General features: G+C 38.1%; 1 protein-coding gene across 2 annotated transcripts; it reads right to left on the reverse strand.

Moving 5' to 3' along the window:
• Positions 1-1,374: 1,374 nt before the first annotated feature.
• MTERF1 (mitochondrial transcription termination factor 1) lies at positions 1,375-9,885 on the reverse strand. Of its 2 annotated transcripts, none has more exons than XM_047096536.1 (3): positions 9,855-9,885; positions 9,285-9,343; positions 1,375-3,859 (listed from the first exon to the last, which is right to left on the reverse strand). In XM_047096536.1, the coding sequence occupies exons 2-3, from the start codon at positions 9,314-9,316 to the stop codon at positions 2,671-2,673; spliced, it is 1,221 nt and encodes a 406-aa protein (XP_046952492.1). In that variant the 5' UTR covers positions 9,317-9,343; positions 9,855-9,885; the 3' UTR covers positions 1,375-2,670. The 2 variants fall into 2 exon arrangements, with proteins under 2 accessions (XP_046952492.1, XP_046952493.1); XM_047096537.1 differs by lacking the exon at positions 9,855-9,885 and adding an exon at positions 9,476-9,818.
• Between the last annotated feature and the right edge of the window lie 3,377 nt (positions 9,886-13,262).

Genomic DNA, 13,262 nt, shown 5'->3' on the forward strand with positions numbered 1-13,262 from the left:
AAGTGGCCCAGTTTCATTCTTTTGCATGGAGCCGTCCAGTTTTGATGCCAATAATGTTTTATCTCTTCTGCCACCCACGTCCCTCAGGTTCCTTATTGCTAAATTCCAAAGCAATGCCTCAGAAAATACTTCATAAAATTCAGAAGATGTAGGGAACCAATGCTTTGTTAACAATAATATTTACTCCCAATAATACTATTATACCTATACAATGGAATATTATTTGGGAATAAAAAGTAATAAAATACTGATATGTGCTACATGGACCAAACTTGAAAACATGATGCTAAGTGAAAGAAGCCAGTCACAAAAGACCACATATTGTATGATTCCATTTATATGAAATTACAGAATAAACAAATTTAGAGAGACAGAGAGTAGATCATTGGTTGTTTAGGGCCAGGGAAGGGAGGGGACAATGGGAATTTACTGCTAATAGGCAAAGGGTTTCTTTTAGGGGGCATAAACATATCCTAAAATTAGATTGTGATGATTATACAGCTCTAGGAGTATAAAAAATATTGAACTGTATAATTTAAGTTGGTGAGTTATGTGAATTATTTATCCATAAATCTATTTTTAAAAATATTATTATAACTGTATTACAGCTATCATTGGACAGTTACCATCTGCAAAAAGACTTAAGAGACTCTATATCATCTGATTTTTGCCATCTGTGAGGCCAATTTTTAATCTTACAGCTGAGAAAACAAGTTCAGTGAAGTTAAAATATTTACACAAAGGTGCAGAGCTGGTCAGGAATGATGCCCAGATATATCACTCTAAATAAGTATCTCTCTAAAGCCTATGTTTTCTTAACCATGCCATACTTGCCATCAAATAGTGCATTGGAAATAATTATAAGACTATCATTGGGGTGGGAGGGAGGGGAGGGTGGGTGATGGGTATTGAGGAGGGCACCTTTTGGGATGAGCACTGGGTGTTGTATGGAAACCAATTTGTCAATAAATTTCATATATAAAAAAAAAAAAAAAAGACTATCATTGACATAAAATGGCCTTGAAAAAGGCCACAGGCATTATGTTTCTATCCATGTCATGAAAGATTTTTTGGAGGTATCACTGATAGGAAATAAGGTTTAAGAGGTTTAGCACCATTGTTATTTAATTCAAAATCCATATCTAGAAAACAAATGCCTCTGGAAAACAGTGGAAAGTAGCTAAGGTCATATAACTTGTCCCTTCTCTTTCAGTTCAAATCAGAGCTACATTGCAAATGTCTTCAAGTCATTACCTGGTTTGTCATTTTTTAAGTCAGTGCATCTAAAAATCCCTTGTTCTTTATTTATATTATATGAAATTCCAATAAAACATAAATATATAGAAACCATAACCATTTCTTTAAACTACATTATCAGGTAAAAATATTTCTTTATTTAGACTTTATTACTTACATTTAGTTTTTTATACATTTAGAGGTCTTCACAAACAGTAACTTAGTCATCATTCCAAAAAGGTATGTGGATAAAAAAAAAGTTAATTACAAGAGAAAGAAACACAGATATGCTAAAAAGAACCATATTTTGTGACTTCTTCACCTATAATGCAACTAATTATCATTTAGTTCCTATATTCATCTATTTGATGCTGTAACAACAGACATACACTCAGTGGCTTAAAACAACACAAAATGATTATATTATAGTTCTGAATGTCAGAAGTTTGACACATGTCTCAGTGTGCTAAATTTAAGGTCCTAGCAGGGCTGTGTCCCTTTCTAGCAGCATTAGGGGAGAATGTTTCCTTGCCTTTTCCATTTTCTTTGAGGCCACCTGCATTCCTTGGCTCATGGTCCCTTCCTCCTTCAAAGACAGTAAATAGGGTCAAGTCCTTACATCATATTACTCTGACCTCCTCTATTACATCCCTCTTCCATTTTGAAGGACCCATATGATTACATTGGGCCCACACAGATAATCTGGGATAATCTCCGTCTTAAGGTCCGTAACTTAATTGCATCTGCAAAGTCCTTTTCCAGTGTAACATAACACATTCAGATTCTGGGAATTATGACACTGACATCTTTGGGTGGCCATTTTTCTGCCCATCATAGTTGCCATTTTCTTCAAAGAAAATCAGGATATACCCATAGTAAATTGAGCCTAAGTTGGGGGGGGGGTAGGGGGAACATACTAATGGTTTAATTGGAGAATGTAGAACTTGAGATAAAAACCCCTCCTTTCTGGTTTGTCAGATTTTTACTGGCATTTTATTTTGAAGATGAGCCACAATTAGATATGTGGGAACAGGAGAAATCAGTTGCCATTCAAAACCCTGAGAGGAAATAGAACTATCCAAATGACTCTGTTGATTTTTTAATCTGAATAGGAACCAAAAGCTTATTTTGTACTTTTTATCTTTCCACATATTGTTCTGTCCTGCACTCAGGAAACTACCATTCATAGGACAGTCACAGCCTGTATCATATAATTGGATGTTGTATTAATTCAAACTAGAGAAAAGATAACTGGAAAAACTATACTAGAGCATCCAGACCATGAGTTTTTACAAACCTTTACAGTAAAATATCCGAAGGATCATTAGCAGCAATTTTTGCAGGTTATACAGTATATACAGTTAAGAAACCAAACCTCTCCTTTTTGAAAGGCCCAAATTCAAAATGAGGTATCATTACATTATAAGATACTTTTTAATTCCCCAGAACAATGTTCTGTTCAGTGTTTAACTTTTTCAATTTAGCTTTATATCTTTTTTGACTCCAAGATAAAAGAGTGATGTTTGATGTACTGAAATTATAGCCAGCATTTACCAATTCTTTGATTCGACTTTTTAAAGTACTTATGCTTGAATCCAAAATCCGAGGATTTTCAATTATTTGTGATACGCTAATATTTTCTTCTATGAGGCAGTCTATTTTATCATTAAACTTTTTCTCTCCCAAGAAGACCACATCTGGATAGCTTAAGATAAACCTGTGCACCTCTTCTTCAGTACACCCAAGAGAAAACAGCTTCTCCTTGATATTTGTGTAGTTTCTGCTGACATAGTCATTGGAAAGGTCTAGAATTTTAGCTCCTGGACCACACAGCAGAATGAGCAGCTGCTCATTGTTCAAGTTGAAAGTTGACTGTAAAAACTCAATGTTAGTTTTCACCCGTTTGGTACTCTGAATTAAAATGAAAGGGTTTTTAAAAATTATCTTCCCAACAAAATCTCTGGGCTCATTGTGACCCAATGACAAACAGACTTCTTGCAAAAGTTCAATCATCTGTTTATTCAGATCTAGACTATTGGAGAAGGTACGTGGCGCATTGGTCAACAATCGACAAAGGCATTTATGGGTCAATCCAACTGAGTAGAGGAACTTGATATTATTTTCTAAGTTTAGGTTGTTTCTGGACCGAAAAAAAGATTCAGGAGAACGTTCCAAGATGTTTATAATTTCAAGGTCTGATGTCATAATTCTTCTCCACAGATCCCACCGTTCTGAAAGACTTTCAGGTGTGCGTGTAATGGCTCGTGGGTATCTTGATATAATGCTAGCAATCACTTCTTTGCTAGCTCCTTTGGATAGAAGGAACATCTTCAGGTCTTGCTCTTTAGTTCCCATCCTATTAAAAACTCCAGGCTGTCGTTTTTTCGCCATGTCAACATCTACTCCCATTTTAAGTAGGTTATTCAGTAGTTCTTCATTCTCTGAAGACTCACTGTCTGTATTACCACACTTCACGCTGTAAAGCCTAAACGAAACTAATTTAAAGAGGATTTTTGCAGGAAACCGGATCATCCAACCTCTTGAACCAAAGAGAAAGTTACCTCTCATACACAAGAAGTTTCTTGGTGCCATAATGGTTAGATATCCCAAACCTTTTGGAATGCTGTATAAAACAACATACATAATATTATACAAATGCATGTGTTAACCAGCTTAAAACCCATATTATGATCCTATAAGCACCATGGTCTTTCCTCTAAAAAATATCTGTAGCTCCAGCTTTCCTGGTGTTGTTCAGCTGCTGCATTCCCACTCTCTAGGTCACTGCTTCTGATTATCTGTGGGCCTGGAACTGTTTCCGTTCTTAATGTGAAGAAAAGAAGTATAATATCATCATTGCCCCAGAATTATTCCTGCCTTTGTCTTGCTCTTTATATTTGGCCTTGTCTACGTTTGCTACCCAAAAACAGTTGCCCCTCTCTACCTCTGCTTTATCCTGGTTTTCAAACTTTGGTTTATTCCTACTAACCAACACTTTCAATTCTGCCTTGTCTTTCAACTTCCCAGATTTTTGGCTTGCCTCTGCCCATAGATACCAGACTTCTTTGCCCCTGTTCTCTCTTCCTGGTTCCACAAACTCTAAATATAGCCCTGAAAACCAACTCTTCAGACTAATTTCCACCTTAAACATCTTTTTCTAGATTCAGGGTTCTCTTTAAACCCATGCTATCATTAGTCTTAATTCTTAGCTTTATATGGACCTCTGGTCAACAGTTCCCAATCTCAATCTCCTTCAGTTTACCCTATTGCTCCCTTGGTTGTAACCCAACTACTCCAAACCAATTTTTATCTTCAAAACGATCTACTTGGGCTATTTAATCCACATAGTCCACCATATGTGGAACTGTGCTGAGAGCACATAAACATTGAAAAGTTACTCTTACCATCTTCCCCCACCCTACATTATAAAAGATGAACCCAGGTCTCTCTGCATCTGTTTCACAACACATAACTTCAGGCAAATGACCAAAACTTTCCTAATCATTTAGAAATGGGGCACAAAATTACGAATTTATATATAATAACCATAGGTCCCTACTAAAATGAGTATTTCCATTTATAGGAAATATTTTATCAGGAAAGCAACAGAAAAATTTTCTTCTGTTATTCAATTTGTCAGATGACTTATGTTCTTAAGCTAATTATGGTCTGAGTCATAACATATTTTTTAAATTGTACTTTCTCTTAATTTAGTTTATTTATTTTGAGAGAGAGAGAGAGAGAGAGAGAGCATGAGTAGGGGAGGGGCATAGAGAGAAGGAGAGAGAGAATCCCAAGCAGGATCTGCACTGTCAGCGCAGAGCCTGATACAGGGCTCAATCTCACAAACCATGAGCACAAGCTGAGCCGAAATCGAGACTCAGATGTTTAACCAACTGAGCCACCCAGGCATGCCTACTTTTTCCTTTTTAGACTATATAGCTGTGACAAACTTAATTCTTAATTTCTAATTAGTAACAATGGGCTCTTATCACTTAAAGGAGGTATTTCCTTTCTTACCTCTCCTAATTAAACATAAAATAAAAAACAGAGACAGATGGTTCCAACTCACCACTAATATCTCTGGGCTTCAGAGATACTGCTTTCAGTCAGTATCAAAGAAAGCCTCGGGGCACCTGGGTGGCTCAGTTGGTGGAGCGTCCAACTTCAGCTCAGGTCATGATCTCGTGGTTCATGGGTTCGAGCCCTGTGTCAGTCTCTGCTGACAGTTCAGAGCCTGGAGCCTGCTTCAGGTTCTGTGTCTCCCTCTCTCCCTGCCCCTCCCCTGCTTGTCCTCTGTCTCTCTCTTTCTCTCTCTCTCTCTCAAAAATATTAAATAAACATTTAAAAATGTTTTTAAAAAAGCTTTTCTGTGTCTACCCTTTTAATTATACCAATTTAACAAGAATTTAAGATTATGTCTACAGGCAGGGAACACTCCTGTATTCACAAGATTCTACAGATGCTCAAAGAATTGGAAAAAGATTCCCAAACTATAGAAGCAAATACCATTCAAACAAAAATGAAGGACACTCATATAATAAACATCAAACAATGTGAATATTTATTTATTTATTTTTGAGAGAGAAAGAGAGGCAGAGAGACAGAGACAGAGAATCCCAAGCAGGCCCGACACTGTCAGCAAGGAGCCTGACATGGGGCTTGAATTCACAAACTGTGAGATCATGACCTGAGCCAAAATCAAGAGTCAGATGCTTAACCGACTACGCCACCCAGGTGCCCCAACAACAGCATGTTTCAGATTGCCCTATGCTTTGAGTTCACTATTCTTTTCTTCTCCATAATACCACATACTACTCTTTAACTACAGACTCTTCCAAAAATGCATGAATTTAGAAACTCAAAAACAAGATCCTCCTTCTAACTAAAGAATGAAGGCTCTACTCACACAGTTCAACAATCTGTTCTCTCTTTCAGATGCTTAAGGGTGCCCTCCACTGGATAATGGTTCGGAACACTGACAGTAGTAGATAAGATTTGTGTTTTGGAACGAGGGGTGCAAGATGATCAAATGGGATACAGGAAGAAAAGAGTAAAACTCCAATTTATATTTGGCTTTGCCTTTAAAAAATTCCACTATATATATATATATATTATATATATATAACAGTATGGTAAAATGTGTATAATTAGTAAATATACATACATTGGAAGTACACATGTATAAACCTCTTTTACTGAGAGTGTATACAATCAAAAGTCTGAAGACGACCATCTAAACAATAAACTCTTGAAATGATTAGCACCATGACAAACAGGCTGAGCAAGCCACAGAAAGTTCACGAGTAACTGTACTAATGAAAAACTAAAAGTGAAAATATATGCCAAATTTCTTAACAAAAGAGTCACAAATCTACTAAGGTTTCTACTGAATCTGTGAAGGTGAATTTTACATCTTGTGTATAATTCGCTCTCCATAGAAATGTCTTTCACAGGAATTAACATGTCTAAAACTAAACTGAACATCTTTCCCAGCCCCCAAACTAGCTCTCTTCTGATTAATGAAATCACTACCACTATCCTGTCACTCGTGATAAAAATCTAAAAGTGATTGCTTTCTTCCTCTTCCTCAACCCCCAGTCACTGAATCATGTAGATTCAGCTTCCTCAGTAACTTCTTTAGTATCTCTACACTTTGCTATTCTTTCCCACCCAGACTATAACAGCCACATAACTTGCTTCTCGAACATCGGTCATGCAAAAATGCCACCATAGTATACTTGTCAAACAAAAAAGTGATTACATACCCTATTCCCTGATTAAAGACCTCTACAGTTCTCTCCTAGAGAGCACAAATCTTCAGACTGACCTTCAAAACTCTCACCGCACAGGGTGTCTGAGTAGCTCACTTGGTTGAGCATATGACTTAGGCTCAGGTCATGATCTCACAACTGGTGAGTTCAAGCCCTGCATTGGACTCTCCGCATTCAGCGCAGAGGCCACTTTAGATCCTGTCTCCCTCTCTCTCTCTGCCCTTCCCCCATGTTCTCTCTCTCAAAAATAAATAAAAATTTAAAAAAACAATAAAAACCTCACCACAGAGTTGCAACTACCTTTCTAGCTGTCTGTTCTATTCTACAACCCCACAACAGGCACTATCGCCTCTCAAACTTCAAATCCTAAACATTCTTCCCCATTCTTGTCTCCCTGCCTTTGTGGAAGCTTTTCTTTCAGAAAGGCCCATTCTCTGGCTAACATTAACAACTCAGGCAACAGCAGATGTTGGCAAGGATGTGGAGAAAGAGGATCTCTTCTGCACTGCTGGTGGGAATGCAAACTGGTGCAGCCACTCTGGAAAACAGCATGGAGGTTCCTCAAAAAATTAAAAATAGAACTACTCTATGACCCAGCAATTGCACTACTAGGTATTTATCCAAGGGATATAGGTATGCTGTTTCAAAGGGGCACATGCACCACAATGTTTATAGCAACACTATCAACAATAGCCAAAGTATGGAAAGAAATGTCCATCGACGGATGAATGGATAAAGAAGATGGAGTATTACTCAGCAATCAAAAAGAGTGAAATCTTGCCATGTGCAACTACATGGGTAGAACTAGAGGGTATTATGCTAAGCGAAATTGGTCACAGAAAAGCAACTATCATATGACTTCACTCATATGAGGACTTTAAGACACAGAACAGATGAACACAAGAGAAAGGATGCAAAAATAATATAAAAACAGGGAGGAGGACAAAACACAAGAGCCTCTTCAATATGGAGAACAAACAGAGGGTTACTGGAGGGGCTGTAGGAGGGGGGATGGGCTAAATGGGTAAGGGGTATTAAGGAATCTACTCGTGAAATCGTTGCACTGTATGCTAACTTGGATATAAATTTAAAAAATAAAATAAAATTTTAAAAAATAGAAAAAAAAGGTCCGTTCTCCTAATATCTATCCATAGTATAAGGTTTCATTCAAATACTAGCTCCCACAAATCTTTAACTTGTTAAACAAAAACTTACTGCTTAAGTGAATCATTTGTTTTCTAATAACTTATTACTAAAGAATCTACAAATAATATTCTATTTATAAATTTTAAAAAAGAACCGAACTGGACTTAGAACTGACAACTAAAATTTGGATTTGATTACAATACTATAAATATAATATATTGACTGAAAAAATGGTATGAGTGGTCTCAGCTAAGCCTGAAAACAATGACACCTATTATCAACTGCTGGTGAGCATGTGAGGAAATGTAGGAAATTCTCTGCAAATACCACTGCTAGAAAGGAATTTGGCACCATCCACCATATCCTTTAACCCAGTATTTTCACTGCATTAAGATTATCCAAAGGAAAGGACAAAACACATTTGTTATTAAAAAAAGATGACCATCCTAACATTGTTTGCTATAGCAAAAAAGAAGCCCAAATGGTCACCAACAGTAGAATGGTTGATAGTGATTATCTATGTAACATAATACTACACAACCCAGTTTTCTTAAAAAAAAAAAAAAAAAAAAGGCATAACTAACACAATAGAAAGATATCCAAGATATTCTAAGGGGCAAACTGCATAACTGTATGGATAAAAAATATCACTTATATAAAGGCGGAAGACGTTAATATATACGGGGGCGGGGGGGAGGTAGATGACTGTTATCTCTGAGAGTTTAAAGGGGTCTATGTACTGTTTCTGAAATTCTGTGATATTATTTAATAAATGTTCTTTTGCAACCAGTTATTAAAAACAAATGTGCAACCAGATAAATGAAAAACAACTTGATATTCCATAATTAATTTCAACGTCTCTCAATTTGCTGTCTTTAATTAACCAAAACCATTATTCCAAGGGCTAAAGTCCAAAATTAACAAATACACTGAAAACCTCTGTACTCATAACTTGGAAAGCCTAAGGAATAAAAGAGGATATCCGTTCTCCTCTGCTCCACAATTCGCTTGACAAAGGCACTTTTAATGGAGATGGTTAATCAATGCCCCCAGGGTACTAATTCTAGATGGTCTTCTTTTGATAAAATAAAGGAAGTTTGGAGATCTTTACAGGTATCCATTTCTCACCTCATTTGTCTTAAAGAGAGAGGACTTTGCATTTCTCCAGGTCTGGAAAACAGCTGTCCCTAAAAATGGCAAATAAATAAATAAGTGGGGGGGGGGGGGACAAAATATTGTCAGCACTTCGTAATACAGAATAAAGAAATCGATCCCAGCTAACACTGCATAACGTTCTTGTGAAATGAGTAACCTCTTACCTACTAGGCATCTCTCTCAGAGATGTGAGAAGAAAACGGCGAGGACACGCCTGAGTATTAATGGGAGAAAGCTGCGTAATCACGAATATGATTTGTAAAACCAGAGCTAAGGGCTTCACGTACATGGTCTGTCTTCAACCCCACAACTTAAAAGGCATTATTCCTAAAATTTAAAAGTCGGGAAAAGGCCAAGCTCTCTCACAAGTTCTTATTAGCTAAATGAAGCTAATTCCACGGGTTCCATTCCATGGATTCTTCCCCTCTGCCTCCCCAAAATCAACTCCCCCAGGGGTGGCGAGGAATAAAGACTCCACCGTACATCAGTATCACCCAACCCCGCTTCTAAAATGAAAAGGTACAGGCCCAGCTAGCCACAGACCTCAAACTGGACAGTACCAATATTCGCCAGACGCCTTTACTTCCGGGTCTGGGGAGGGAACTAAAGAGCGGAAATGAACAGGCTAACTTCCGGTCGCGCACAGGTGACGTCGCCTTCCTTGCGCCCCCCGGCGGCCGCGTGGCGTAAACCCAACGCGAAGAGCCCGGCAGGGGGCAGCACGAGACCGTGGTGAGTGCCGGGGACAAGCCTTCTGGCTGGTTTGGGAGGAGGAACCCGAGACTTCCCCGACGTCCCTGCCAGAGGCCAAGCTGGCTGCAGGGATGTATTGCCTGCCGGCGACTTGCGGTGGGAAAGTCGCTATCATGTAGATGAACTGCAGGGTGATAGGGTGATTACGCTTATTAACATAATTAACAAGTGCGGGTCAATATCTCGGCGTTTGATGCCAGAAGACTTGTGCGATCCGGGGCTCCTAAAGAGTCTCAGGTGCTCATTCTTTCTTGAGGTACCTTGGAAATCCTGGATTGTGTCTTCTAGTCCGAATTCAGTTTAGGCTTTCAGGCTAGGAAGCAGTTTTCATATACTTCTATGCAGCACGAGTTACCTATGCTTCTTCTGAAATTGTGACTAATTTAGGCTATTATTTCAACAGAAAATAATAATAATAAAGTTTCAACAGAAGCTTAATCTCCACAGCAGATGCATTTTTGCCATTTTTGAAGGCATCGCCTTAAACCTTCCTAGTCCTGTCAATCCCACTTGCCTGGGGATAGTAGCATTGGAGATTAAGCTTCAATTCAAAGCAATTCTGTTGCCTCCGAAAGACCTAGCTTAATGAAATAATCATCCAGCCACTAAGTTATATCTTCCCGAGGAAGTGATTTGGTCTTTAGAAAAACAGAAAGTGGGGGAGAGGGTTGATCCTGAATTCTACTGCATGGAAGAATTTGCTGCTTTACCCTACTCTGTGTAGCAGCATATGATAGATTTTTCTTTATCCCATTTCTGCGCTAATTAATGTTTTATCCTCACTCTATCTATCCCTTGGATTACTCTTAGTTGGTATGTTGTCAATTTTTTTTTAATTAATTTTGTTTTATTGGTTTATAAGGGTAAAGATTTACCTCTGGGACTTTACCAATAATCAATCTTTCTAGTTAAGTGAAATTACTTACCGCTATCCCTCCAGATATAAAGTAGTCCTGAAATGTTAGAAATAGTCTCTTTAACACTCCTTATTAAGGACAACAAACTAAGGGTAGATGGAGGGTGGAGGAGAGGGGAAAGTGGGTGATGGGCAGGGAGGAGGGCACTTGTTGGGATGAGCACTGGGTGTTGTATGGAAACCGATTTGACAATAAATTATATTTTTTAAAAAAAGAAATAGTCTATGTGAGTTTCTAAAATCTATTTCTGCGTGGAAGGAGCTCTCATATTTGAGTTAATATTTACTGTTATATATAAGTATATAGTTATATGCATAAATATTGTATTTTTAAGCTACTTTACAATCAATGTAAAACAATAACATCTTTTTTAGAAATCTTTAAACTTCAGACTTTAAGAAGACTTGAAATTATGAATCTCTCATGAATCCTCTCATTTTGCAGATATGAGATATTGAAACACAGTAGAAGCGAGCAAGAGAATACATGTGTTATACCTCCTTAACCAGTAAGTATTCTATGACTTATACTACATGCACTTACATATACTACCAAAGGTTATTTCATACTTACTTAGGCAATGTCACTTATGTTTGTTTTAAGTGATGTCTGTAGGTAAAGGAGATTGGTTCTTTTGAAAAACAAGTGCCATATTTCCTATCCAAAGTTTTCTGATTACAAATATATTTTAAATGCATATTGTAAAGCACCAAGAAGAGTAGGAACAAAAGTATAATGATTGCTGGGTTAGGATGGTGTATTATCAATTTTTCCCCCTCTCAGATTTCTGCAAAGAGGTTTAGTATTTAATGATTTGTGAAATGTTGTCATTACCTCCAGTAAGAGCAGTGACTACTACCTCATTGTCATTAGTGGTGTATTACAGTATAACCTGTATGTACCTTGCCTGTATTTCATTCATTGGTTCAGTAAACGTTAACTGAACACCTGTACGTTTCAGGCCTTGTTTTCAGGATGGGGGTGGCATATAGTGGAAAACAAGACAAAACCCCTGCCCTCCTGGGCCTCACTCTCAGCCTGAGTGTCTGAAGCTCTACATGCTTCCCCCACTTCACCACCCCCCAAGACCATAGCTGATCCATGCCCTACTATGTTGATGTAATTAAGAAGAAAGGGTGGTTGTAAACACTGGTGGCCTCTCTGTGTGGTAGAAAACCAGAGGCAGGGAGTAAGCAGTGATGAAGAAACAGAATAAAAGGGATAAGTAGTTGCAACATGGTGGAGGGGAGTTTTTCCTAGTGTCACCCACTTGGGGTCCATGGGCTCTCTAAGCAGTAGAAATTAACTAGAGGCCAAAGGGGAGCTCCAGGCAAAGCTTTTATTGAGGCTTATTCTGGAGCACAAGGGAGACAACACAAAGGAAAGAGTCTTTCAGGCTGATTCCCCTAACATAGGCCAGGGAAACTTTTTAAAGAGACAAAGGAGGGAAAGAAGTGACATTGAAGCATGTAAAGCCAGGGATTTCTTGGCGCTTGCACACTTAAAGATTTTGCTTCTTCATGTGTTGCACGTCTAATTATCATGTTAAATCTCCACCCATGTTAAATCATTAGAATGATTTTTAGTATTGTAACGAGGGGGAAATTTGGTGAAAAGTCAGAAGTAAGGTCCACATGGGCCAGACTAGTTTGGTTCCATCTTCCCCAGTGTTTATAGTTCAGCCTCTCCTTTACATAATCATTCTGCTTCCACAATCCTCCCAGATATGCTACTCAAAAAACAGAGTGTCAGCTATCAAGGAAAGCTAGATTTCATGGTCAGGGGTGAGGAGCCCAAGTCAGTCCCTACTCTGTCTTACTATAAGCTGTTCTACAGTTATCATCTTTCAGAGTTTTTTATAGTCTAAAGTAATTCAAGTTTTAAGTTAAATTTGTTTTGTTACATATTTCTTTTAAAATTTCCTTCTCTTAAAGTATGGTAATATTAGATGGTATATGTGTTTTTAAATGACTTTACTTGAGAAAAGAAGAAGTTGCCAAGTCTGTATTGGAGCATCTCCTCTCCCTTTTTTTTCATCCAAAAGCCTGTTGCAGGGGAAAGCTAGACTCTGGAGCCCTCCCTCCCAGAATGGGACTTAAGACACACGGGATGAGCTCAAAGTCAAGTCTGGATACAGAATCCTGCTGTATTCAGAAGCACCTCTGCCCTTTTATAACTAAAGATTTTTTTTTTACCTTGACCAAAGTGCCTGTATGCCCTGCTCTGCCCAGGCAGTGTCCTTAGTTTTTCATGCAAATAGACTTTCCGCAAACACAGCCCT

Source organism: Lynx rufus, unplaced genomic scaffold, assembly GCF_022079265.1.
Source record: "Lynx rufus isolate CCGP_SWC_20201006 ecotype Redwood Valley unplaced genomic scaffold, mLynRuf1.p SCAF_4, whole genome shotgun sequence".
NCBI classification, from domain to species: Eukaryota; Metazoa; Chordata; class Mammalia; order Carnivora; family Felidae; genus Lynx; species Lynx rufus.

What these genes read in the sequence shown, in the direction of transcription:
- MTERF1 (XM_047096536.1), bottom strand. Translation starts at nt 9,316, where the DNA reads ATGCAAAGTCCTCTCTCTTTAAGACAAATGAG. An exon ending in CTCTCTTTAAGACAAATGAG is followed by an intron (nt 3,860 to 9,284) that starts GTGAGAAATGGA and finishes TGTTTTATACAG; the next exon opens with CATTCCAAAAGGTTTGGGAT.